General features: G+C 29.7%; 2 protein-coding genes across 8 annotated transcripts in view; one reads left to right on the top strand and one right to left on the bottom strand.

Moving 5' to 3' along the window:
- The window catches only part of Oamb (Octopamine receptor in mushroom bodies), a 208,733-nt gene that overhangs the window by 171,539 nt on the left and 11,508 nt on the right, over window positions 1–25,686 (top strand). For 5 of the 6 annotated variants that reach the window (XM_071183016.2, XM_087168452.1, XM_016072652.4 and 2 more), the window contains one exon: window positions 19,242–19,338. The gene's annotated coding sequence lies outside the window, so the exon portion shown is untranslated. Of the gene's footprint in view, window positions 1–19,241; window positions 19,339–23,423; window positions 23,547–25,686 lie in introns of those variants that run through there. The other variant, XM_016072653.4, reaches the window with a different exon arrangement.
- Window positions 1–25,686, bottom strand: part of LOC107455177 (uncharacterized) — a 96,572-nt gene that overhangs the window by 40,448 nt on the left and 30,438 nt on the right. The window contains exon 2 of one of the 2 annotated variants that reach the window (XM_087168454.1): window positions 5,897–5,998. The exons of the other annotated variant lie outside the window; for it this stretch is intronic. Within the exon in view, the coding sequence (XP_087024580.1) occupies window positions 5,897–5,924 (28 nt within the window). The 5' untranslated portion in view covers window positions 5,925–5,998. The remainder of the gene's footprint in view (window positions 1–5,896; window positions 5,999–25,686) is intronic. 2 annotated transcript variants of the gene reach the window in all.

Raw genomic sequence — 25,686 nt, forward strand, 5'->3', positions numbered from 1 at the left:
ATATATATATATATATATATATATACAAACATATATATATATACAAACATATATATATATATATATATATATATATATATATATATATATATATATATATATATATATATATATATATATATATATATATATATATATATATATATATATATATATATATATATATATATATATATATATATATATATATATATATATATATATATATATATATATATATATATATATATATATATATAAAGGGGAGAGTCGGGTAGCCCCGCTCACTTAAGGAGTATTGCTTATATTTCTGTATAATACTGAGTAATAATCAACATTTTTGTATGTTTCTATTGTTTTATCATCTAATTAAATAATGCAAAAAGAGTAAATCAAAAAAAGAATAGTTAAACTTAAAAAAATAGAAATTTAAAAGAACATGTTTTTCAGCTCTTTTCAAAATGTGTCGGGTAGCCCCGCCCAGTTACAAAAATTGTGTTTTTTGGCTATTTTTTCATGTGTAAATGAGAATGACCAATGTATTGACAATAGATAAACTTCATTTATCATTTTTATCACAAAATTATTTTAAAAATTATGAAAAAAGAGAAAATTATTTTTTTTAAAAATTAGTGAAAATCAGGAAAAAAATTCTTTCTCCATCAGCTCACACGATTATATCCGCAAAATGGAATGCTTTCTAATATTGTATCAATATGGCAATATCAATACAATAGTGTGAGGAGCACTCAGAAAAAAACATTTTTTGAAACAAAATAGAATAGAATGCATTAAGTAATGAACATCACGTAAAAAACACAAAAAAATTTTAATGAAAAACAGAGCAAAACATAAAACGAAATCTAAAAGTGTGTAGAGAATTCAAATGAACTTACATGAACGGGAAAATTTTCAAGAATGATTTAAAATATTTTCGTAACAAGATTTCCAGATTACAAAATATGAAAATCCTATATTAAATTTTTGCACTGATATATTTTGTCTTGACTATATTGATACAATATTGGAAAGCACTCCTTTTAGCGTATATAATCGTATGAGCTGATGTAGAGATTATATCTTTTTTCCTGATTTTTATAATTTTTTTTTTAAATTTTTTATTACATAATTTTCTTTTTCTCTTTTTTCATTATTCTGTAATTTTTTCCATATTTTCTCTACTTTTTGAATTATTTCACATAAAGAATCTTAAAAGTTTTAAAAAAATTACTCGTCTTTAAATTCTATGTATTCAACTTAAAAATGTATTTTTCAGCTTTACGAAATTATAATGCATTTACCCTAATATAAATCAAACTTACTTTACAACAATAACAAATGAAATGCTTGCGAAAAAAAACTACTTCATTATATTTTAAATTTATTTAAAGTATTAGTTTTTAAATAGGTTATTCTTGGGATTATTACCTATGTTTCAACTCTGGATTTCAAGTTGAATTGAGAATTTTATAATATTTTATGCAAAATTTTACATTACTGCCATTTCATGCAAAAACCATCTCTTTGTAAAAAAAAATTAGAAAATATGATTCTCAATAACGCATGTAAAAAATAAATATTAATTCCCAGTTGTATTCTATTTTATATCTCGGGTAAGCAAATATCTCGCGCAGTATAAAATATTACCGATAAGAATGTGAAATTCTAGTATTTACAAATATCAATTCTTCCAAGAATCAATTTTTCACGAAATATTTCTCCGAGAATATTTTTTTTGTTCCACTGAATCCCCCTTTTTTTATAATAGCTTTTCTGTGTTGCATGCCAAAAATGGCTGTTTTTACGAAATATGAATTTTGACAAAATCATTGGATATTTTCTGCATTAAAATAAGTATCTTTTATGCATATGACTGCACTACAATATGCTGAAAAGTCTATGTTTTATCAACCGGAAACGAAATCCAAAATGTATCTTGTATAAACCTAAAGAGAATAATTTCCGAATGAACAAGTAATAGAAAAAAGAAAAATTTGAAGTCAATTCCTACTTAGGTTAACGAAGAAAAATTTCATTTATTTACTTTTTATTAAATAATTACAATTTTTTCTTCCATATAAAACTAAAATTAATTCATTAAATTTAATTAAGGAATTAATATTTGAAAAAAAACTGTATTAACATCAAGTGTCATCCATTACAAGTTTAAAAAAATGTATTTGAACTTGTATTGATGAATAAAAAGTATTTTATTAACGATTGAAAATTTGAACAAGATATAAGGAAAGTAGTGAACTAATAGTAGGAATTGAAAAAATATTTAATAAAGTAAAACTTAGTTTCTTTATGAGTTTAAGAAAGCGGATTTGACCATTTCAAACTATACCGTATGGGATCCCATTTATATTATCTGTCTTTATAAACCGCTTATGCGTGGCCTAAAACTGGACCCTTTACAATTTTTCGTAAATTTAAATCCTTTTTTTACGAAGAGTGGAATTTTAAAGTTTAACTGAAGCTTTCCGTATTATGTCAACGCAATTTAAAATAGGGTACCTGCACTCCAAGAAGACGACCACCAATACTCACGCATATGACCTATGACGTCAGCACCAGCTGATCTTTATCAGCAAAATCACGTATTAAAGTTGAGCTCAGTTTCTCTACATAACTAAAAATGTTAATTAACGTTTAATTAATTAAATACAGACTCATATAGAACATCAAACTTGTTGAAATATAATTCTTTCTAATCTACTTCATTTACTTAACTTAGATTTATTATTTGTTTACGTATTTTATAGTAACCGTGATATACTTTTGTTTTGTGTACCTGGCACAAAAGATGCATAACAAGTTTGTTTATGTTCTACATGGCTTCGTGCCTGTCTCTGTGTAAACATATGGTGAAATAATTAAAATCTTTGAGAAAGAATTTAGAATGTGTCACTTAAGAGACTTGATACTTGATGAGCTTATCTTGGATAGAATGGAAGGAACTGTTGCTAACATAAACAAATGCCGCGTTTCAACAACCCACCAGGATCAAGATACCCACACCGCGTCACTTGCAGGTATCCCATTGAATGTAAATTTTAACGATTGCTATGTATTTTATAGTAACCGTGATATATTTTTGTTTTGTGTTCCTGGCAACTTCTATGCATAATAAGTTCGTTTATGTTTTACTTGTCTTCCTGCCTGTCTTTGTGTTGACTTTTTGTGTAAATATATAGCTGTAGAATTGAAATCTTTGTAAAAGAAGATAGGCTGTGTTAGTTACTTAAGAGAATTGGCATTAGATAGGCTTGGCTAACTCGAAATAGAAACGAAAGAACGGTTGCTAACGTAAACAAATGCCACGTTTCAACAACCCATTAGGATGTTACTGAGTGCATGACAACACTCACCTAAAAAAGTTGCCTTGCTTCAATAAAAACTCTAGTTAGATTTATGCTTTTATAGTTTTCTTTCACTATTGAATTATTGAAATTCACCGCAATAGTTTTTCGATTCCTACAATTAGTTCACTACTCACTACCTATATCTTGTTCAAATAATCAATTGTTCATAAAATACTCTTTACTCATCCACTCAAGTTCAAATACACTTTTTGAACTTGTAGTGGATGACACTTGATTTTAATACAGTTTTTATTTCAAATATTAATTCATTCATTAAATTTATTTAATTTTAGTTTAATATGGGAGAAAAAATTTTAATTATTTAATAAAAAGTAACTAAAATGACATTTTTCTTTGTTAACCTAAGTAGGAATTGACTTTTAAAAAAAAATTCATTTTAGTTTTAAAATTTTTTTTATTCTTTAATGATTTTAATTCTTTAAGCAGTCCATTTTTTAAAGTAAAATTAGGATTTTTTAACTATCTTCCTTGTTTTTATATATTAAGTTCTATCAAGATAAATAAAGCTGAATGTTTTGTGTATAGGTTACTGTGAATGACCGAAATGTTGTTGACTTTCACCGGTGAATGTTGACAATCACATTGTCGCTTTGGTAAATGTCCGAAATAGGTCTAGTTAAGTGCCACTACCCTGTATATATTTGCCAGGTATGCCCTATATCAATGTTTTTTTTAAGGTTCAGTGCTACAGCCTGACATGCATTTTAACCGGTACTCCCAACACTGATGTTTCTCCTAATCTATCCTCAGCAGATATTAAAATATCGAATAAATAGAATATCGACGAATAAATTAATATCAAATCGGATGAACAAACTATTTCGGGCATTCACCAAAGCGACTATGTGATGGTTGACATTCACCGGTGAAAATCCACATTCTCTGTATTTCGGTCATAACATATGTAACTTTAATGGCCTCGGAAAAATTAACGATACGTTTTTGGAAAATTATGGGCTTTATATTTTTCTATTTAAATCTATTAAAATAATAAAATTACTTTCCATTTTATAGTTCGAAACACATAGTTTTTAAAAAAATTTCTTTTATTATGTATGTTATGTTTTTTACAACGTTATAGAAGGAAATTCTATGCCCAATTCTAAGTATCTCCTGAAACTGTATCACATAAATTTAATATAGTGAACTGAAATATCAGTTGCCTTTATTTAATTTGAATTAAAATGAACGGCACCATGATTCTCTAATCCCTGTTAACAAGTCACCGTTAATATGTGAAACTACTTGAGTGACATATCGAATCACAGGCTATAACATATGTTATATCTCAACCCCCCCCCCTCTTATGGAATGCTCAAGCATGAATAGAGATTGGATAGTAATTAGGGTTGCTCTATTACTAATTGAGCATCGCTTGTTCTGTAACAATGCTTAATGAATGAAGTTCACGATGCGAAATGCTGATTCAAAATTAGTTTTAAATAATATTGCCCATGAATATGATCTTAGGTAATCCAATAAGGAAAAAAAAATACTCCAAATAAATATTCATTTTGATGTAAATAACTTCGAATTATATTTGTTACTTTGGAGCTTATCATCGAAACTCTGACGTCACTTGAAATATCCCTTTTTCGCGAATAATAAGCTATTTTCCGAACTGTTATTTGCGACTCTAACGTTACCCTTTTTATGATTTTAGTTAGCGTTCTCTATGCTAATTTTAAAACTAGCTTTAAATAGCTGCCCCGTTTTGAAGTTTCCAGATATCAATGCTCCTCCTCTCCGCAACCTTGCAATTTTAAACCCAACCCAGGAGACAAGGGAACTCCTGGATGAAGCATTCAAAAAAACTAATTTAGTGGCGGACTTGTTGATGGAACTAACATGCATTTGCGTTACATTAAGAGGAAAACCACTACCTCTCGATTAGTTCACAACAAGCAGATTCTAACCAAGAATCCGTCTACTACTGAGGACATTTTACGTCAACACTGTGGATGGGAGGCGAGCGTTCTATCCCTTAAGCAACCGTGCCTCTCGAATTAATGAATGTAAATATATATATTTATAGATGATCTTTGCAAATATTGCAATTCTTCGGTGAGAGGGCCGGGATAGCCTGGTTGGTACAGGGCCCATGTCCATGAAGTCGTGGGTTCAATCCCCTCCGGCCGAAGACTCCCCGTGTAGTAAATGGTGACTGGTGCACGTTAAATCTGTTGAGTCAAAAAAGTCCACCATGTTCCCATAACAAATCATACCCCTGGGGGTACTGATCCAGAAGTTTCCTTGTCTTCTGGATAAGTTCAAAATTACAAAGCTACGGAGTTGAACATTAGCAGTGGTAAACCTGAAAATTGGTTCTGCCGTTCAACGACGGTTATAAAATAAAATAAAATTCTTTAGTGAGAATTCAGTTCACGTGGCTAAATACAAAGTCAACAAAAACGAAACATAACTAAAGCATAAGAAATAAATTATAATTCAAACGAAATGCATTTTATATCAAAATAAAACAAAGAAATAGCGTAAAAATGGAAATACTTAAATAGGATATATGAACTTACCTTGAGAGTTTACGATGCTAGTTACCATAAATGAAACAACATCTCTAATCTTGGGGACTATTTTGGCGAAACTCCAAGAGACAACTTAAAATATAGTGTAACCTAAAAATAATCAAAAAATGTCAAAAGAAGAAAAGATAGTTTTGTGAAGATAATGCTATATTATTTTTGAGTATTTCAAATGCTACTGCGATGCTGCATTTTCGGGACAAGTGTTTACATAAACTGAGAAATATTCTTCCATTTTATTAATTTCCATTATATTAATTTCCATTTTATTATAATCCATTTTATTTATGCAGAAAATCTACCGCAAATTTTTATAAGATTCTACTTCTTTCTTTTTTTTTAATAATTAAGTTATTTGGTCATTTTAAAATCGCGTTCTTTTTAACAATATAGTATGCAGGGTAGTTGCGTACTGTGTAGAAATTGATGAGAACTAAAAGTTAATAGTCACCAAGTCAATAAACCACGATAAAAATAAACAAATATGAGCCTATTTAAATGAACTGTTCGACAATAAATATTATAAAACAAAGTTAAGATGATTTAGATTACTTAAAAGTACCAGTTCAAATTCTCGCAAACAGCCAGCCCACAATAAGAAGAGCTTTTAGTAGCGAACTTTGAAATTTTTTATATGGTTGCTATAAAATTCTCAATCAGTTTAAAATTAAACAATGAGCGCTCATCAGTGAGCTACTTCTAAAGGAATATGAGCCGTGATAGCTCAAGAGATAGAACGTTCGTCTTCCAATGAGGTGAACAGGGTTCGAATCCCAGCGATGGCTGGTTGATACAAATTCCGCATCCGGCTTGCACCGACCACAGTGCTGACGAAAAATATCCTCAGTGGTAGTGGGATCTTGGGTTAGAGTTCCCTTGTCGTCAGGCAAACCACTGGAGGTTTTCTTGGTTTTCCTCTTCATGTAACGCAATTGCGGGTTAGTTGCATCAAAAAGTCCTCCACAAAGGTTACAGTTACAATTAACGTAAAAGAAACGCTATGAAAAAGTTCTCTATTATTACTGTTTTCGTTTGAGCAATCCTTATGTTAATCATGCTGTTACGTGAAGTTTTAGTATAACTCTTACCGTGAATGAACAAAATCAAGAGAATGTCGACTTTCACCGGTAAATGTCAGCTATCACATAGTCGCTTTGGTTGAATGCCCGAAATATTTGTTCCATCCGATTTGATATTAATTTATTCGTTGATATTATTATATTTATTCGATATTTTTATATCTGTTGAGGATAGATTGGGGGAAACATCAGTGTTCGGAGTATCGGTTAAATGAATACTGGGCAATGGCACTTGATCTTGAAAAAACATCAGTGTAGCAGGCAGTGGCACTAAACTAGACCTAGTATACATTTCGTACATTTGCAAAAACGACTATGTGATTGTCACCATTCACCGGTGGAAGTCAACAACCACCCATTTCAGTCACTTCACAGTAACATAACCATAAATACCTAAACTGCTAAAATTAACTTAAACTGAAGTAGTAAGTTTAGTAAATCTGAAGCTACTTATTACAGACCGATGCTATTGATAAACTAAAGAGTAATAGGTGTGCAAGATTTGTATTATAATTTTGTAATTCAGTTGTACATAATGTCGCAAGGACAAAAAAAAGAACGCTGCGTTATTATCAACAGGCGTTTGAGCTTAAGGTATGTTTTGTCTACCTAAGCGAAGTTTTATTCACTTACTATTTCGTCAGCGCTGTATATTATACACAATTTAAATCATACAGTATGTGTACCTGGAAATTGAACCATAGAACACATGACATTGTTGATTTTTTAAAAACTATAGGAGAGCAAAGATAAGGCTAGCTGTTATGCATTTCATTCCCACACTATAATCTATCAACTTTTTATATAGTTTCTTTAAATAACAGCCCAATATATTTTAGCACGATTCAACATAAATTAAAAGAATTACTTTTACAATATAATGCCATTATTTTCCATCAATTCCTTTTCTTTCTTTATTCTATCGTTTTTGTACATAAGTCCGTTGCCATATTTAACACTTAATTTATTGACTATAAATAATATGTACTTATGTAAACCCGTAACTCATTCATTATCTTGTAATCAGGTGGACTCATGTGATGCTATGCCATGAAATTGACAGTAGCGTGTTTCTTGAGGAAAAATATCCTGCTGAACCTTATTTCACCGTCTTTAGAATTTCCTTCGTGTTTAAAAAAAAGTAAACGAGGGTTTAATGATTTAATGGCAATTTCATCAACTCTAAATATAGGTTATAAATCGGCTGCCAATTTTTTTCCCCGTCAGAAAAAAAATAAGAAAAAATATCCATCAAAACATAATTTTTTTTTCTTCAGTAATCTAATTCCAAGATGGCAGCGCATAATGAATAGTTATTCGACACCCTTCATTTCCGCTGGTTGCCACCACTTTCAAAGAAAAGGTAAAAAGAAAATCGTCAGCTGATGCTGAAGTCTGGTTGCATACATTTTATTGAACTAATTGCTTAAATGAAAAAGTTATTTTTTACACGTTACCTGTGTAGTGTGTAAAAAAAATACTCACGTAAAATTTGAAAGTGATCGCTATTTATCATTTTGATAAAAATTTCCTTAAATTAATTATTTTTTAAATATGGATGATTTTACCAACAAAGCCGAATATCTATCTTATCAATTTTCAGTATTTCTTTTAAAAAATTCTTCATATAAATTCTGAAAAGTGAAATAATTTGTTCTTTCCTATAAATTCTAGCATTGAATAAAATTAAAGTATTTAAAAACAACAACAAAAAAATTGTCTTACCAAATTTGAAGTGAAAATTTTGAATAACGTTTTAATGATTCATAAAATGATTTAGAAATCAGAATAACTGTAAAAAGGTTTTACAGTTTTTCAAAATTATTTTTACAATTATAAATTTATTCAATTTTAAACATTCTGAAGTATATTTGAAAGTGTTCATAATTTAACATTTTCATGAAAAGTTATTTTTTGATTTAATTGTTTTTTTTTAAAAAATATTAATGATTTTACTAACTGAGCCAATTTTATCTTGCAGATTTTTGTTATTTTCTTGAAAAAAAAGTCTCCTTAATTCCGTGAAATAATTAGAAAATTTCAAACTAGCCAGTATTGTTTTTTTTTTGTTTTTTTTGTATTACGGATCAGGTATTGATAAATTATTATTTTTAAAAATTTTGCAATTAAAAGCTAATAGAAATCGCCATAAATCTTCAAACTGCAAATTTTAATTTTATACATATTTTCGAAACAATTTTTACAGGTATGTAGTAATTCAGTCAAGTATACTTTATATACGTATAAACGTGTATATTATTAATTTTATATACGTGTTATTTTTTTATTTCTGATGCTTCGGTTGTTTATCTCCGTATTATTTTTTTGAAGCCTACTTTTTTTTTGAGGAAGTCTGCAATTCTTAGAACGACATTAAATAAATATTTCATTTTAATATTATTAGCGCGTAAATTTTTAACTGAAATTTATCTCCATGATTATTACAGAAAAGCTTCGACTCGAGAATGCATCGGGACGATATTAACGATATGAAATCGCTTAATGTTTTCAAATTAAATGCAGAAACTAAATAAATAAGAAAAGAAAGAAAGAAAAACGAAATTTTTAAATGTCGCGTGTCGCTCACTGACGTTTGACACTTTCCTATTTTCGTTATCTTAAACCTAGGTCAATTATTTGTTGTTTTAAAACTATGCCCCAATGTCTGCGGATAATCTTAATGAATTATTCATTTCTTCACTTCATTTCGATCTAATATAAATATTTTCCAAAAACCGTTTTATTCACTAATGGATTTTTAAAATGTTCTTTAAAAGTCGTAAGCTGTTTTGAATTAAATAAGGCGGAATTTTTCTAGAAACTATTCAAGCTAGTCTTAGTTCGTATTCCAGGCGCCATTTTGAAAATACATCACAGTTTTTAATTGAGATTTCCCTTTACAACAGAGGCAATGCCAGGCCAGGAGAAGATGTTGTCGCGCCCCGGGCGTTACTGAAAACGGCGCCCTTAACTCAATATCGGAAAAGGAATCTTTAAAAAATAAATCGTTGAATTGTCTTGCTGGTGTAGTAATAAAGCTGTAGAGAAATGCTTTTTTTATTTTAAATTACAATAGTTCTATCAGAGACTTATAAAATCTATATCAATCCTTAATGTTGATTCGGGAAACATTTGGACAAGATAAATTAGAATTAATTCATTCAACGCTAAAAAAACAAACAGTTAATTTAATTAATGAGAGCATCACCTCAAGTATTTTAGAATTAATTAATATTTTAAAGAATTAAGTAATATTTTAAATGAGCATAATCTCTTATGGCATACAAATATATAAGCATAATAATTAAAATCTATTTTTTTCGTGCTTTAGCAATCGCAAACAGTTTTATAGAATCTTCCAAAACCAGTTGTTTTTGCGATTTAATTTTCGATATACATTATTGTTGTACTTGTCATTTAATATGTTGTCATTTTGTTAAAAATTATTTTGAAAATGACAAAATTTTTGTCGCAATCTGCCGTAAACGAGTATCAAGCGAGAGAAATTTAACCAGAATAAAAAAGTTAACATACGAATCTATAATTTATAAAATATTACTTATAAATGTATTTTTAAAGCAAGCAATATTTTAAAAAAAGGAAAGGAATAAGAAATTTATGGAGCATTAAACCTGTATCTCATTCGGCGTCCCCCTTACCTGGCGCTCCAGGTGATAGCCGGCCCTCAACAGAAGTGTGTAAAGATAAGAGCAAAGGGGGTCCTGACCTCTAGTTAATAGGAGCATCTATTTTATCACTTAGGATCTAAATCTTTCCTTTTACTATGATTTCTATTAAGAAATTAAATTCTTATAGTTGATAAAAATTTGTCTCAGGCTCTTTATATTTTTTGAAGAATTAACTATTTTCAAATTTACTAATGAAATTTTAGTATCCTTTTTCGTTCAGCAAAACATAATACTTTGTTACAAATAATAGAGTATCAACTACGAAATTTTCGCTTACATTTCCATAAAATGAGTTCAAAGTATGGATTTAGATTTTTATAAAAACAAATATTTTCAATGTTATTTTTTTTTTAAATTACCGAGGATTTTTTTACCTTTTTCAATGATTACATTTTCAAGCTACTACTGCATGCTACTGCTGTCTACTTACGGGGACCGCTGGAGAAAATTTTCATCACAAATTCAATTTCACCTCCATTGATAATTTAAATTATGGAGGAAACTAAGTTAAGGTAAACTTAGGGTAATCCATGAAGTTTCAAATATGGATTTTTTTTCCCTAAACGTTGGGGGGAAATTATCTAGCGGTAATTTGTTTGCTTTTTGATATTCTGAAAAAAAGAAATATTTTCAACATTTGAAACTTCTTGGTTTACATGAAATCGATTATATATATACAATATATATATATATATATATATATATACAATATATATATATATATATATATATATATATATATATATATATATATATATATATATATATATATATATATATATATATATATATATATATATATATATATATATATATATATATAACGTCGTTGCCGAGTGGAAGGATTAAAACAGGTCATAGGTCGGGAAGGAGGGTACAAAATTTATTTATTAATTATTAGACAACAGCAGTCATGAGAGTGAGTAAAAGTGTACACGAAAAGTTGTGCTCCTTGGTTATATGTTAGGGAATATCTTGCAAAGTAAAATCCGTAAAATGTCTTAATTTAGGGAAAAAGGGAAATCTTAGTAGTTGCTGTTGGTTAATGAAATAGATCGAATGTTTCCCACACAGAGCAAAGGGAAATATGTCCTGCTTTGAATTAAATGCATACTTGAACCAAAAATAGATTTAAGAACAGGATGTGACTTTTAAAAGTGTGAGAAAGTATTTCGATTAGAATAATAATTAGGATAACATAAAAAGATTAATTGAAGCTTTTTATGTTACATCCCCCCTCGCCAAAAATGTTTAGTTACAATCCAAAAATTTTAAAAATTATCCATTTGCAAAATCTTCCCTTTGGTAGAAGCACAATTAAAATAACCAAATTTGTAATGTTGACAATATATAAAAGTAATATATGAATTATCAAAAATACACATTTGTACTCATGGTAAAAATTTTAACTCAAACAAAAATCTGTAGTAGCATCTTCAGCAATTTTAAGATTTTCATTTTCAACAGTTTTTTTTACTTAACAATTTTTTCAGTTTCAAAAGTATTTTGTGTAAAGATCACATTACAGTTATTCTGCAAGAAGTATTCCTCATAAAAACACTATTTAAGTTAACTCTTAAATCATGATGACAAAAATTTATAAACATTTGTTAGATATGTGTAATTTAAAATGTAAAACACAAAATACAAAAAGCAGTTTTACAGGAAAAATTTAATCTGAAATTAGATTTGAGTATTGTTTACCTTGTCTGAAGAAAAAAAAATGACACAGTGGTTGTTTTTCTGAAGTCCAAGATTTCAATATTGTCTTTATTTCACTTTATTTATTATTTACTTTACATATTTATCACTTTAATAGCAAAATATCCGAAAAAAAATCTTTTTTTTTTTCTTTATGTCCAAAATTTGCCTTCTGTAACATTTTTTCTTTTCTTTTTCTCTCTTATTCTTCTATCTACTTTCTATATTTATTTACACTTTTTCTTTATTGGTATTTTTATTGCAATTATTCAGCAGTCATGAGAGTGAGTAAAAGTGTACACGAAAAGTTGTGCTCCTTGGTTATATGTTAGGGAAAATCTTGCAAAGAAAATCCGTAAAATGTCTTAATTTAGGGAAAGAGGGAAATCTTAGTAGTTGCTATTGGTTAATGAAATAGATCGAATGTTTCCCACACAGAGCAAAGGGAAATATGTCCTGCTTTTAATTAAATGCATACTTGAACCAAAAATAGATTTAAGAACAGGATGTGGCTTTTAAAAGTGTGAGAAAGTATTTCGATTAGAATAATAATTAGGATAACATAAAAAGATTAATTGAAGCTTTTTATGTTACATATATATATATATATATATATATATATATATATATATATATATATATATATATATATGCAGTCAAACCCCGCTATAGTGAACATTGTTTATAGTGGACTCCCGGATATAGTGAACGAAATGTTCTCTCCCGTGCCTTGCTACCCACTTATAATGTTATTTTTGCGGATATAGTGAACAAAAAAAAAGAGGATGTTACATATTATGAACGTTTTCAGTCATTGACTGATTTATTGTCTTCATTTATAACACATATTCGAAATAATTTTGAAACTTCTACATTAGAATAAATACATATACCTATTTTTTAAACCATCAAAAGCATTGAATGTAGCAATATGCATTTTTTCTTGTTTGCTTCTTTATTGAATAGCATTATTGAATTGGTTCAGCATTCTAAGAAGCCCCAATCTTCCTGTATCTGTACAAATGATTCAAGTGAAAGCCGATGAATTTGCTAAGCGATTTGGTGAGACTACTTTTATGTGCTCGAATGGATGGGGTTTAAAAGGTGAAATAACATAAATTCAGGAAAAATCATCGGAGAGTCGGAAGTGCTTCCATATCTGATGCTGAGGATTGCTCATCAGCTAAAGATTACTAATTTTTTGTACGCAAGACGAAAAGTAATAAAAATTGAAAGTCAACACATTTTTGCTACTACGTATTATTTTTCAGTCATTTATTTCAATTTCATTTTATTGGTCATTTATTTAAATAATGTGTTATAAAAGGGGTGAACTAGGAATCATTAGTTAAAATTGTTTGCGGAACGGATATAGTGAAGTCCCGGTTATACTGACCCGAAATTTCGGTCCCTTGAAAGTTCACTATAGCGGGGTTTGACTAATATATATATATATATATATATATATATATATATATATATATATAAACATTTTAACTGACCATTGAAGGTGAAATAAAATCGGTCATGAAATTTTTTTTGCTTGTCGCAATAGCGTCCTCTTAAAATTACCCGCATCTTCATAATTTTGTTTTTTAGTTCCACGAATGTACAATTTTTTTGTGTGTTACAACAATTGCTAACATTGTCACCTTTTGTGGATTGATCGTATCAAAATTTATGTTTACTTGCTCTAAAATAATTTAACCTCCATGACAATATAAACTATTCAAAAATAGACAACACTTGGTCACAAAATTTTGTTCACTCCTTTGAACATAAACATTTTTATTCTTTACATTGCAACACGAAAATGTCCTCTTTCAAAATTATTGACATATTTTTAAAGTTCATGTGAAAAATCTCCATACCTCCAATTAAATATTTAAAAATAGTCTTTAGTAGGTAATAACGTTCGTAATTACCTTTGCCAAAAGAAGGTTGATCATTTAGAAAACATTGGAAACTGCTACCTTATAATGCAAAATTTCAATTCACTTTTCCGCACAGTTGGTAGTGAAGGGGTCAAACGTTTGCAAGGTTATTTTAAAATATACCCTGTGTTTAACTATTAAATAGAATTGATGCACCTGTCCCAAATATCAATAATGTTAACTGTCATTTGCTGCTAAATTTAGTGACAAAAGAAAGCTCTTCAATCTATCTTTTTCAAATCGATTTTTATATTTCTTAATGTAACTTGATTTTATGTTTATTGAAGAAACGTGTTTCTATTCTTATCTTTGTTTCCCCTCTATTTAAATTCTATCTAGAACCAAATCTATTTATAAGTGGTAGCCCTCTAAAATAGAAATATTCATATCAAATAGAAATTTTATTAAACCTGTGGTGCGAGTGTTACCGACAATATTAACTTTCATCTATCAATAGGTACCCAATACGAGTTCGCATGTCTTATATACTAGTGAATTGATGCTTAATAATCATAGTGGTTGCTACGCGCAATACCAAATCTATCTATTAGTGGTAGCCCTCTAAAGCAGAAATATTTATAACAATAGAAATTTTATTAAACCTGTAGAGAAAGTGTTACCGACCATATCAACTTTCATCTATCAATAGGTATCCAATACGAGTTAGCATGTCTTATATTCTAGTGAATTGATATTTGATAATCGTAGTGGTAGTTACGCCGCAATGCTACTCCACCAAAATTTCATCAGGAATAGAATTCGATGAGCAGATAGCACTAGTTTGCCGTATTTGCGAAAGAGTGGGAGAGCCGTATTGAGTTCACCGGATTTCGAACGCATGTGGTAAGAGCTGTATTAAGTTCACCGAGTTTTAAGTGTTTGTCGTGAGAGCTGTATCAAGTTCACTGTTGTAAAGGTGGTCTCTCATGAGCTGTTATTAGCAGTAGAGTATGTGCTGGATACCGTTATGTGTAAATGAGACTGAGAAGTAACAGTGCGAGGAAGACAATGGCGCAGTCACAAATAGCAAGTGAACTGTTCAACGTGAGTCATCCATTGAAGTCGGCGCTACTTTCGATATAAGCGAGTTCATCAGGTCACTAGTGTGGGAAATGTGTTACCAACAAGGTCAACTTTCGTCTATCAAAAGGTACACACAGACTGATTCGAGTTTGCATTTCTTATACACTAGTGAATTTATGCTTAATAATCGTAGTGTTAGTTACGTCATAAACCTCTAACAGAACTTCAAAAACATGACAATCTAACCTTTATGTTTGTTTGAAGTTATTTATGGGTAGTGGTGGAAAAAATTCTATTAATTGTAATTTATTAAAGTTTAATACATTGCTTCTGCTACCACTAGAAAAAAAAATTATTTTGTTAAATTCCAAAAAAAAATCGTTGTAATTGAAAGGTAGTACCAGGGTGGGTCGAAAATTCAAATTGATGTGAAAATTCAAATTTAATGAAGTATTAGAAATATTGTAACTGGTTAAAAAATTCTCAAAATTTTACATAAATTTTGATAGTTTTTATAGGTAGAAATTTCTCATTGCCATTTCAACTTTTTCAAATGAAACAAAAAGTTTCCAGAAAGATTTTCCTTTCTGTTCCATTTCCTTGCTCCTCTAATAACCAAATACAATTATTGAAATATTGTGATTTGAACATTGATAGGTTTATAGCACTCTATATAATATTTTAAGAGATATATACGAATCTGATAATGGTGTAGCTGTTTTCCATTGTTGTCAATAGATTTTACTGGCTGGAAAATCACATGATAGGATCTAGTTTTCCCTCATTAATTTTCATCTTGCTTTGGTTGTCATCAGCATAAAATTGGTATAAGACATAAAGATATTGTTTTCCCATAAATATTTTTGTTTCCCTAATTTAAAAGTTAAAATTACCTGAACTGTTTTTACTACTTTTTTTATTATGTTTGATTTCTAAATTAAGAATTTGGGAGGATTGCTTTTATTATTATTAGAACATTGTAATTCTACGTTACATTTTAAGATAAAGTTATTTATATCTGTGTCTGATCTTATAAACAGTTACACAATTATTTTTTGGTGCAAATTACACTAACATACTATTATGAATTACGGTTAATGAGGTTCGTTAAATGATTTGGAACTTAATTTTCAGCTTCATGCACAAAGTGAGGAATGCAGAAATCGTATATTTAAGATGTATCATCTGTTTGATAAGGAATACTAAATTACAGTTGTGAACTGACCAAATTTGTTATAACAATATACCTTTAATTTTAAATGTTATTTCAAAGAACGATTACTTAGAAAAATCATTTATATTCACTAATAGATCTTAATAGTATCATAAGGGTAATATTTTAGCGTGGGATGTGGTGAAACAAGAGTTCGTTTTAGTACATTCATTTTCAGTTAAATAATTTTAACTGTTTCATGCCAAGAAATAGCAATTATTGCGAAGCAATCATCGGAGTTGTTTTCGTGAGCAAACACAGGGCTTATCCCCTATTAATACTTTTTTAAAAATTTTCGTAAGTTTAACGTACCAAATACCACCCAGAAAATTTTTTTACAAAAATTTTTCTTCTTAAAAATATTTCTTTATGAGAGAACACGTGATCTTCTGAAACAATGTAAATAAATCCCAACGTCTAAATAATCGTGAGCAGAAATTTACTGTGGGCACGCAAACCCTATTTGAAAAGCTTAGTGGAAGAACCGACTAAGCAACACTAAGCGAATTTGAGTAAATGAGAGCTGTAGTTTACGCATCTCTCCTATTCGTTTTTTCGCTTAATCTTTGTTTTTAGTATGTTTGTGAACGCATAACTCGCAAACTTTTTAGGGATCTATGAATGGTTGACGGAATGTAAACAATAAAAAGCTTCCTAAAACAGGAAGAAATTTAGAAAACTTCCGGTGTATCCCTCCGCTTATGTAATGCTTACGAGGCGATGCGTGAACAGGCTTACTATTCTAGGAAGTTTTATTGTTGTGATTTGTGTTTAAATTGACGCATAATTTAATCATTCATAAAAGTTTTACATAATTTATAAATTCTAACAGGTCATGAGCCTCAAACAAATTTGTAACAAATCTAATATCACAGCATAAATAAAGTGTAAGGTTTGCCATGATATGAGTGTTATCCATTATTTGGCTACATTTGTGTAAAATAGCGATGTTTGTTATTTTTTGGGTAGCAAGCTTGTGGAATTCTGAATTCATTCCGAATTCATTTGCTGTTTGTTTCGTTGAAAGTTAAATTGAAAGAATGCGTTGGCTTGAAGACACTACAAGTATAATAATATTTTATGGCGAGCTTTTTCAAGCTTTGGCGAAATGATCAATCAGAAGCAGTAACCCGGAAGTTTTAAGACAAATTTTAACCCCTAGCGCCATCTGTGCTTAACTTTACATGGTCAACCATTCATTTACCTAGTTAGTTTCGTGAATTTTATTTTACGGTACAATAAATGGATTTGATGTTTAACCTAATCTTACTCTTTATACTTTTTTACTGTATTTTTGACACTTTTATTTTTGGTTAATTTTACTCTTTTTGTTGTTTTAAGTACTTTTGACTTGTTTTTAAGAGAACTCTAACTGTCTTCAAGATTCCTTCGATCTTTTACTTTAAGCCGGACCCTTGGACTGGTTGCTATTCCGGGTGCTTTCCCTTTCATGGAGAAGCTTTGGTCATTGGTGACCTATTTTGTGATAGCCATACACTCTGATGTCTTGCCCCGAAACTTTATATTGATTTTAACTATAAATCCCTTTTGGAATTATTATGATTGATTTTAAATTCTATAATCTCATTGGGGATGCTATCTGTTCCTGTATTGTCACGTTTTGCATTCATTTATTCACTTCGCATATTTTACTTTCCTACATGATTTGCAATACTTGATTTATAGTTTTAAATTTACACGTCATCGATATTGTGATATTTTCTATTGTGTATCAATCTTTGTTAGTTTAATTTTACTTCACTGTGGTTTTACTGTGCAATGGGTACTTTACTGTGTAACCGTTCTACTGTGTGTCTACACAATAGAACAGTTGCACAGTAAAAATGTTTGATTCTCACGTGGTGACAGGTCGAACCCTTATTCGAAAACTCCTCCGTGGGTAGATCGATCACTATTAATCTTATGGTACAATAAATGCATCAGTATTAATGGCAACTGTGTGAAGCTATATGTTCGTACTTCGAAGCAAATTATTGTTTTTAATATCGCTTCCTTGTAGAAAGCAAATACTTCAAAACTTCTGTACTCGTATATTCTATATTTGCAGTACTGATTATGCATATATCATTATACTTTCCATTCTTACTTACTTCAGAACGCCTCTTGTATGCTTGCATGAACTGTGTTAAAAAGTATTTATTTACAATGGTAAAATCCTAGAATAGCCTACCTCTTGGCGACTTTTTGAAATCTCGCCAAGTTGGCGATTATTACTGGGATCAACGTTGCTTTTAGATAATAATGAAAAAAAAAACAATTTAAATTATCCATTCATTCTCCATTTTTAACCTGTACAGCAAAATTAAAACATGTAATAAATGAAATAACGGTTAAAAAATTAAATAATAGCGATGATTCTAACAGCAAGAGATCAGAAGCATAAATGGTGAAAAAATAAACTAGTTTATCTCATTTTCTAACGAAATCCAACTTTCGCGTAGTTTTTCATATCAAATAACCAATCAGATTTAAGAATTTTGGTGGTGTGATCAGACGTTCAAAATATTCTCCCCAAAATACCTTCCGGAAACCTAGTTTGGCAAGAATTCTAAAACTGGCTTGGTGAGATTTAAAAAAATCGCCATGGGGTAGCCTATTCTAGGATCCACCCCTTTACAATATTGCTAGCTAATTTCTCATTAAGACATTCTCAATAATTTCTATTTTGTTTTGCAGGGTTATTTTTGGATAAAAAAAATGTTCTGTTTTAAATGTGTGCGTTCCAATGAAGTGAACATTCCCAGAAAAATATCATTCAGAAACGAAGAATAAGGTAAGCAAGCATTGGTTTGTGATGGATTTTTGCACTTTGATAAAATTGTCTGCACTTTAGTTTAAAATGTACTACTTAAAAAAAATAATTTGCACTCGTAACAAATACGTCGCATAAAAAAATATATCTCCAATAAAATTATACAAAGCGAGAAATTATAGAAAAAATTACACATGTACATGAGAAAAAATAGTAATACTTGCATTAATTACTTCTCCCTATAAAACGAATATTTTCCATAACAAAATGGGATATTTTCAATTTAGAAAATAGACGGTGCACTGATTTTTTCTTTAAGTCCTTTCAACATTGGTAGTTTATAAAATAGTCTCTTGAAAGAGCGCATCAACTGTTTCATCATGTGACCACCATGATATCCGAACCTTACACCTTGTGATTTCTTTTCATAGCATTGATGAGGAGCCATGGATAACAAAAACACTGCGTATTGTGGATTATGACTTATCATCAAAGTAACTATTAAATTTCAATTAAGATAGCATTTTTTTTCTTCTTAAATTTGATGGTATGGCCAAAATAAAACAAACTCTATAAAACAAACCATCAACATTTATTGCCGACTATAAAAGAAACGCATTTGGCCAGAACATAAATTATTTTAGAGGTAACTCCATTAAATTAGTAACCACATCCATTCCCTTATCCATGTACTCGTGACCAGACCACCCTCACTGAGTATAATCTACTTTAAACCGTTCTAAATCGAGAGCCTCTTTTCCGTTTTCCTGGTACTTCATCTAGTCTTTCTTAGAACGAGAACTAAAAAGACCCAAAGCCTCCGACGGGACGAGAGCCTTGACTAAATAATAGGCAAAGCCCTCTGGTGAGCATCCAAGATGAACCCCACAATCCCAGTTAGGAGATTGGTTAGTTAGCAAACGACCATGCTGATGTAAACTCACTACTGGCGATCTAAATGGGCTACAGGTGGCGTAGAGCAGCAGAACTCTCTACCTATGGCAACACTTCACATGCTTTCACCATTAGCATGTGGAGAGTCATAGAAGAAGGACGTATCTTAGTTTCTGTCGTGATTTTCATCTAGATTAAAATCTTTTAAGTTGGGAAACTATATGGAACTGAAAACTACATTAAAAAAAGCTCTAAAAGAAAGCGTCATGGAAATTTTAAAAAATATCATCATTAATTAAAAACGAAAAATATTAAGAAAAGTAGAAATATCGTAGTATATTCCTATACAACTGAAAAGAGGTAGAGAGGGAAGGGAGAAGGGCCAAAGGCATGGTATTGGCCTTCTCCCCAGATGGCGTATACGAGCGTTGCGATCGCCAATTAAAACTCTAATTTCAAAAAAAAAGAAAAACAGCATATGAAACAAACGAATTTTATTACAGATAAGATGCTTTATTGTGTAACAAAAAGTTCGCACATATTAAACATTTGTAACGAAAAAAATTGGTATATTTTTCCTCCCAATTTCGTTCTTAATTTCATTTACCTCAAATAATTTAGAAAATATTTGAAATCCAGTCATGCATATACGCTAATCCTGCCTGTTTCATATACACGATACTGCAAAAGTGAAAAAATTCGTTATTCAACAGATTGTGCAGATTAACTAATATTGATCCGTTGGAACGGCAAAAGTAGCTTATTTTTCTCATATTACCTAGAAAATTTTCAAATTACCCAGGTAATTCACACATTGCCTATTAATGTGCAGATCATTAATCTGCAAATTATTTACTAGACACTCGTTTAAAGGGAAAAGGAGATCTTTGCTGGAGAAATAAATACGCGCGGTTGAAACAAAATAAAAGAGAAGAAAAATTTAATTAGGAAAACGAAGCTTTAACGATCTGGAATGTACAGTGTGCCAAAAAGTAGCGGACTATTCTGAATAACATTCGATTTAATATTTAAATATACAACTTTTTTTTTAAATTCTATTGCTCAGAACTGATCAACCGATTTCGCTCAAATTTTGCCATCAAAAATATTTTTAAATATTTTTAAATGACGTAAGCATTTTATACCTTATAATTCAAACTTTTTTTGCCTATTATTAAATAAAATAATAAAATATAATAAATTAACAGATTTACTAATTTTTTTTGCATGAAATTATTTTTGGATAAACGAATTTTACAACTGTGTGCAAAAGTTTTTCAATTCACCTAAGAAACAAGTTCTCGAGACATTGCGAAATACGCAAAGACTAAAATTAACATTAAAGGATCCAAACTTTGGATCGCACTCCTGTTCAAACTATGGGGACCTTATTTCCCAGATTGCGGCTACCCCCTATATTTTGAGACTCAAATCCGATTCCATCGAAAAAACGGTATGTTCATACAGAGAGAGAGTGCGTTTTTGTGTATGATTTTGCAACTTAAATTAACGTCTGCATTAATTAATTAGCATATTTGAAATCACCCCCTTGAGCCATTAAAATTGAGTAATAGAACGTTAAATTCCGATCATTAGATCAAAAGTTATTTTGGTTGGTTTTATTTTTGTTTTAAGCTGTACTACATTACCTAGGTAAAAGGCGAAGAAATCCCAATTCCACTCTTTAATGGGACGCTATAGAGTGTGTGAAATCTTTCATGACAAATTCTCTTTCACTCTTATTGGTATTTTAAAGTATAGAAAAACTGAGTTCGGGTAGACTAAGAGTAAACCACGAAAATCTGAAACAAATGTTTTCAAAATGCAAACAAATTATAGGAGGATTATTTCACCTCTCTGCCCTCAGCATTTGTTTGCATTTTGAAAACATTTGTTTCAGATTTTCGTGGTTTACTCAAGGTCTACCTGAACTCCACTTTTCTATGCATACTAAGGGGGTTGCGCCCCCTGTTTGCTGACGCTCACCAACCCCGATGATTGCTTCGCAATAATTGTTGTTTCTTGGCACAAAACAGTTGCAATTATTCAACTAAGCATATATTAAAAAGAACCACTTCCAAATGTTTCCCTATTAAGATCTATTAGTGAACATAAATAGTTTTTCGAAGTAATCATTTTTTTTGAAATAGCATTTAAAGTTTAAAGTATAGTGTTATAACAAATTTGGTGAGTTCACAACTATAATTTAGTATTTTTGCTTACCAAACGGACGGATGTATCTTAAATATACAATTTCTGCATTCCTCATTTAGTGCATGAAGCTGAAAGTTAAGTTCCAAATCATTTAACGAACCTCCTTAACCGTTATTCATATTAGTATATCAATGTAATTTGCACCAAAAAATAATAATTGTATAACGGTTTATAAGATCAGACACAGATACAACTTTATCTTAAAATGTAACGTAGAATTACAATATTCTAATAATAATAATAATAATAATAAAAGCAATAATCCAAAACTCTTAATTTAGAAATCAAAAACGTAGTAATAACAGTACAGGTATTGAGTATTGAGTATAGTTAAGTGCGGCGAGCTCTCTGCTTATCGCTTATAGCTCTGCGTTTCAATACAGGTAATACAGTACAGGTAATCTTAACCTTCAAATTAGAGAAACAAAAATATTTATAGGAAAACAATAATTTTATGACTTATATCAATTTTTATGCTGATGACAACCAAAATAAGATGAAAATTAATGTGGGAAAACTAGATCCTACCATGTGATTTTTCCAGCCAATAAAAATGTATTCACAACAATGGAAAACTGCGACACCATCATTATATTTTTATATAAAGTAAGAAACATTTTAAAATATTAATGGAAATGAAAAGTTTATCTCACGGATTTTCCAAGTTTAAGCGGTAACATACATACGTAAGCAAAATAAATAAATAAATAAATTTTCTATAAAATTGAATCAGAAAAGTAGCCCGGCCCTAAAGATTGATGGTGTTGGAACCTTGATTTTGGATACCTTATTTGCCTTATAGAAAATAAGTGCTCCAATTTGTACCACTTCTTTAAATGAAGAAGTGCTACAAATGAACGAAGGAAATCCCTTTTAACCAATCTAAGAAATCGCGTCAGCTGAAAGAAAAAGGCATCACCCCCTTTTTTCCAAAACAAAACGGTTTCCATGGCAATCCCTTCTCGAAATATATTTCGCGCCCATTTCGTCATGACGATGAAGAATCTCGACTTAGTTCGACGCGTCGAGTTTTGTGTTCCATGTGATTTTGGTCAGCATCTTTACACAAACGCCGATAAATACTTTGTAAGAATATCTATTGCATTATTGATGTTTTAAAGGTAAGGTTTTTTTTTATCTGCGAAATATATATATCGAGAGAAAATCAAATTAAATCTGGTGTTAAACTTGTTTGTATTTATTTTAGAACGTATTCTCTTTGATGAAAAAAATATTAATTAATGAAATTTTAATTCCATTAAAATTAAATTTATTAAACACCTAGTTTTCTTTATCAATGTATCGATGTTTATTAAATTCGATAGTTATTATTTGCATCCTTTTATTTATGCTTTCATAACATTTTTTTAATACTAGGGGGCTAAGCCCCCTGTTCGCACGCCAACCCAGATTATTGCTTCGCAGTAATTATTGTTTCTTGGCGCAAAACAGTTGAAATTATTCAATTAAACATATATGTACTAAAAAGAACACTTGTGCCACCACATCCCACGTCCAAATATTCTATTAATGGACACAAATCATTTTTTTGAAATATCATTTATAATTAAAAGTATATCGTTGTAACAAATTTAGTGAGTTCACAACTGTAATTTAATATGTTTGCTTACCAAAAGGACGGATACTTTTTAAAATACAATGTTCGCACCCCTCACTTCGTGCGTGAAGCTAAAAGTTAAATTCTAAATCATTTAACGAATCTCTTTAATCGTAATTCATAATAGTTCATTAATGTAATTTGCACCAAAATACAATAATTTTAAAATAGTCAATAAGATTGGACACACATTTGAATAACTTTATCTTAAAATGTAACGTAGAATTACGTTATTCTAATAATAATAATAATAATAATAACTTTTCTCTTAAACTCTTAATTTAGAAAACAAACAAAATTAAAAATGTAGTATAAGAATACAGGTAAATACCTCTAAATTGGGTATAATATGAAAAAAGCCCAACTACTTCCACTTACTAGGAATAACATTTACCTTTTAGTTTAATTAATAAACTGAGTTTTAAATATGTTTACTAAATTCATAAACTTCGGTAAAACAACAATATAAATTATTTCCAAAGGAACTAGACTAATACAATTCCAACCTGAGTAGCGACTTATAAACAAGACACTTCGTTTGATGCTTTTACTTGTTGCTAGAAATCAGGTTCGCAGAAAATGCTGTTTACTAGTTAAATTTAGTAGGAATAACACGATCTGTGACGTATGCTATAGTATACCCAATTAAGGATACAGAAATATTAATAGGAAAACGATACCTTTATGAATTATAGCAATTTTATGCTGATGACAACCAAACCAATATTGAAATGAATGTAGGAAAACTGGATCTTACCACGTGATTTTCCGGCCAATAAAAATGCACCTACAACAATGGAGAACTGCGAAATCGCCATTAGATTTTTATATATAGTTGAAAAAATAATTTACTCTCATAAAAATATTTTATTGCCAAAGAAGGAAACTAGCATTAAATTTATTCATTATTATATTTTTTATTCATTTATGTATTCATGTAAATGTATGACAAAATAAACGGTCCAACAGGGCAACAAAATATAACAAATGGTGAATTATCTGCCAGTCTTCAACTGATCACCTTATTTTTTGTCCATCAAATGTGCATTATTATTTTTTTTTAATAAAAATGTAATTATGAATATTGTATAATATTCTGAAATTTTAATTTCAGGTTTGTTTCTTAAAACGTTTCTTCATTTTACAAATGAATCTTTTTATGTTTTACCATATTTTGAGAAATCTTAAATTACAAAAGCATTACATAAACAATTTGTAGACAGTTTTTCTAACAGTTTAAACTTTTTAAAAAAGCGGTCACCGTTGAAAATGCTGCAAATAGCTATTGGCAAATTTTCCTAGTTTTGTCCTATTCAGGCAGATTAAATTTGATACTAAATATATATGTAATCTTTATTCGAATTCATATTCGCTAATATAAAAAAGAATTGTTTGCATTATAGATGAAATAACTCTCTAATAATTTAACTTCATTTAATTAAAAATTCTAAAATATTCGCAAAATAAACTCCATTATGTTAACTATATATACGCTCTTTACATAACATGGTTTGGACTAAACAAATGCTTTTTAAAAATTTTGTGTATTTATTTCTTCACAAATATGTGAATTTTTTAAACCTTAGACACTATCTTGACCATGCCACGTTAAGAGCATATATGGTTAACGTAATAGAAAAAAC

The sequence above is a fragment of the Parasteatoda tepidariorum genome, chromosome 7, assembly GCF_982258835.1.
Source record: "Parasteatoda tepidariorum strain Cologne lab strain chromosome 7, Ptep-v5.0, whole genome shotgun sequence".
Classification (NCBI taxonomy): domain Eukaryota; kingdom Metazoa; phylum Arthropoda; class Arachnida; order Araneae; family Theridiidae; genus Parasteatoda; species Parasteatoda tepidariorum.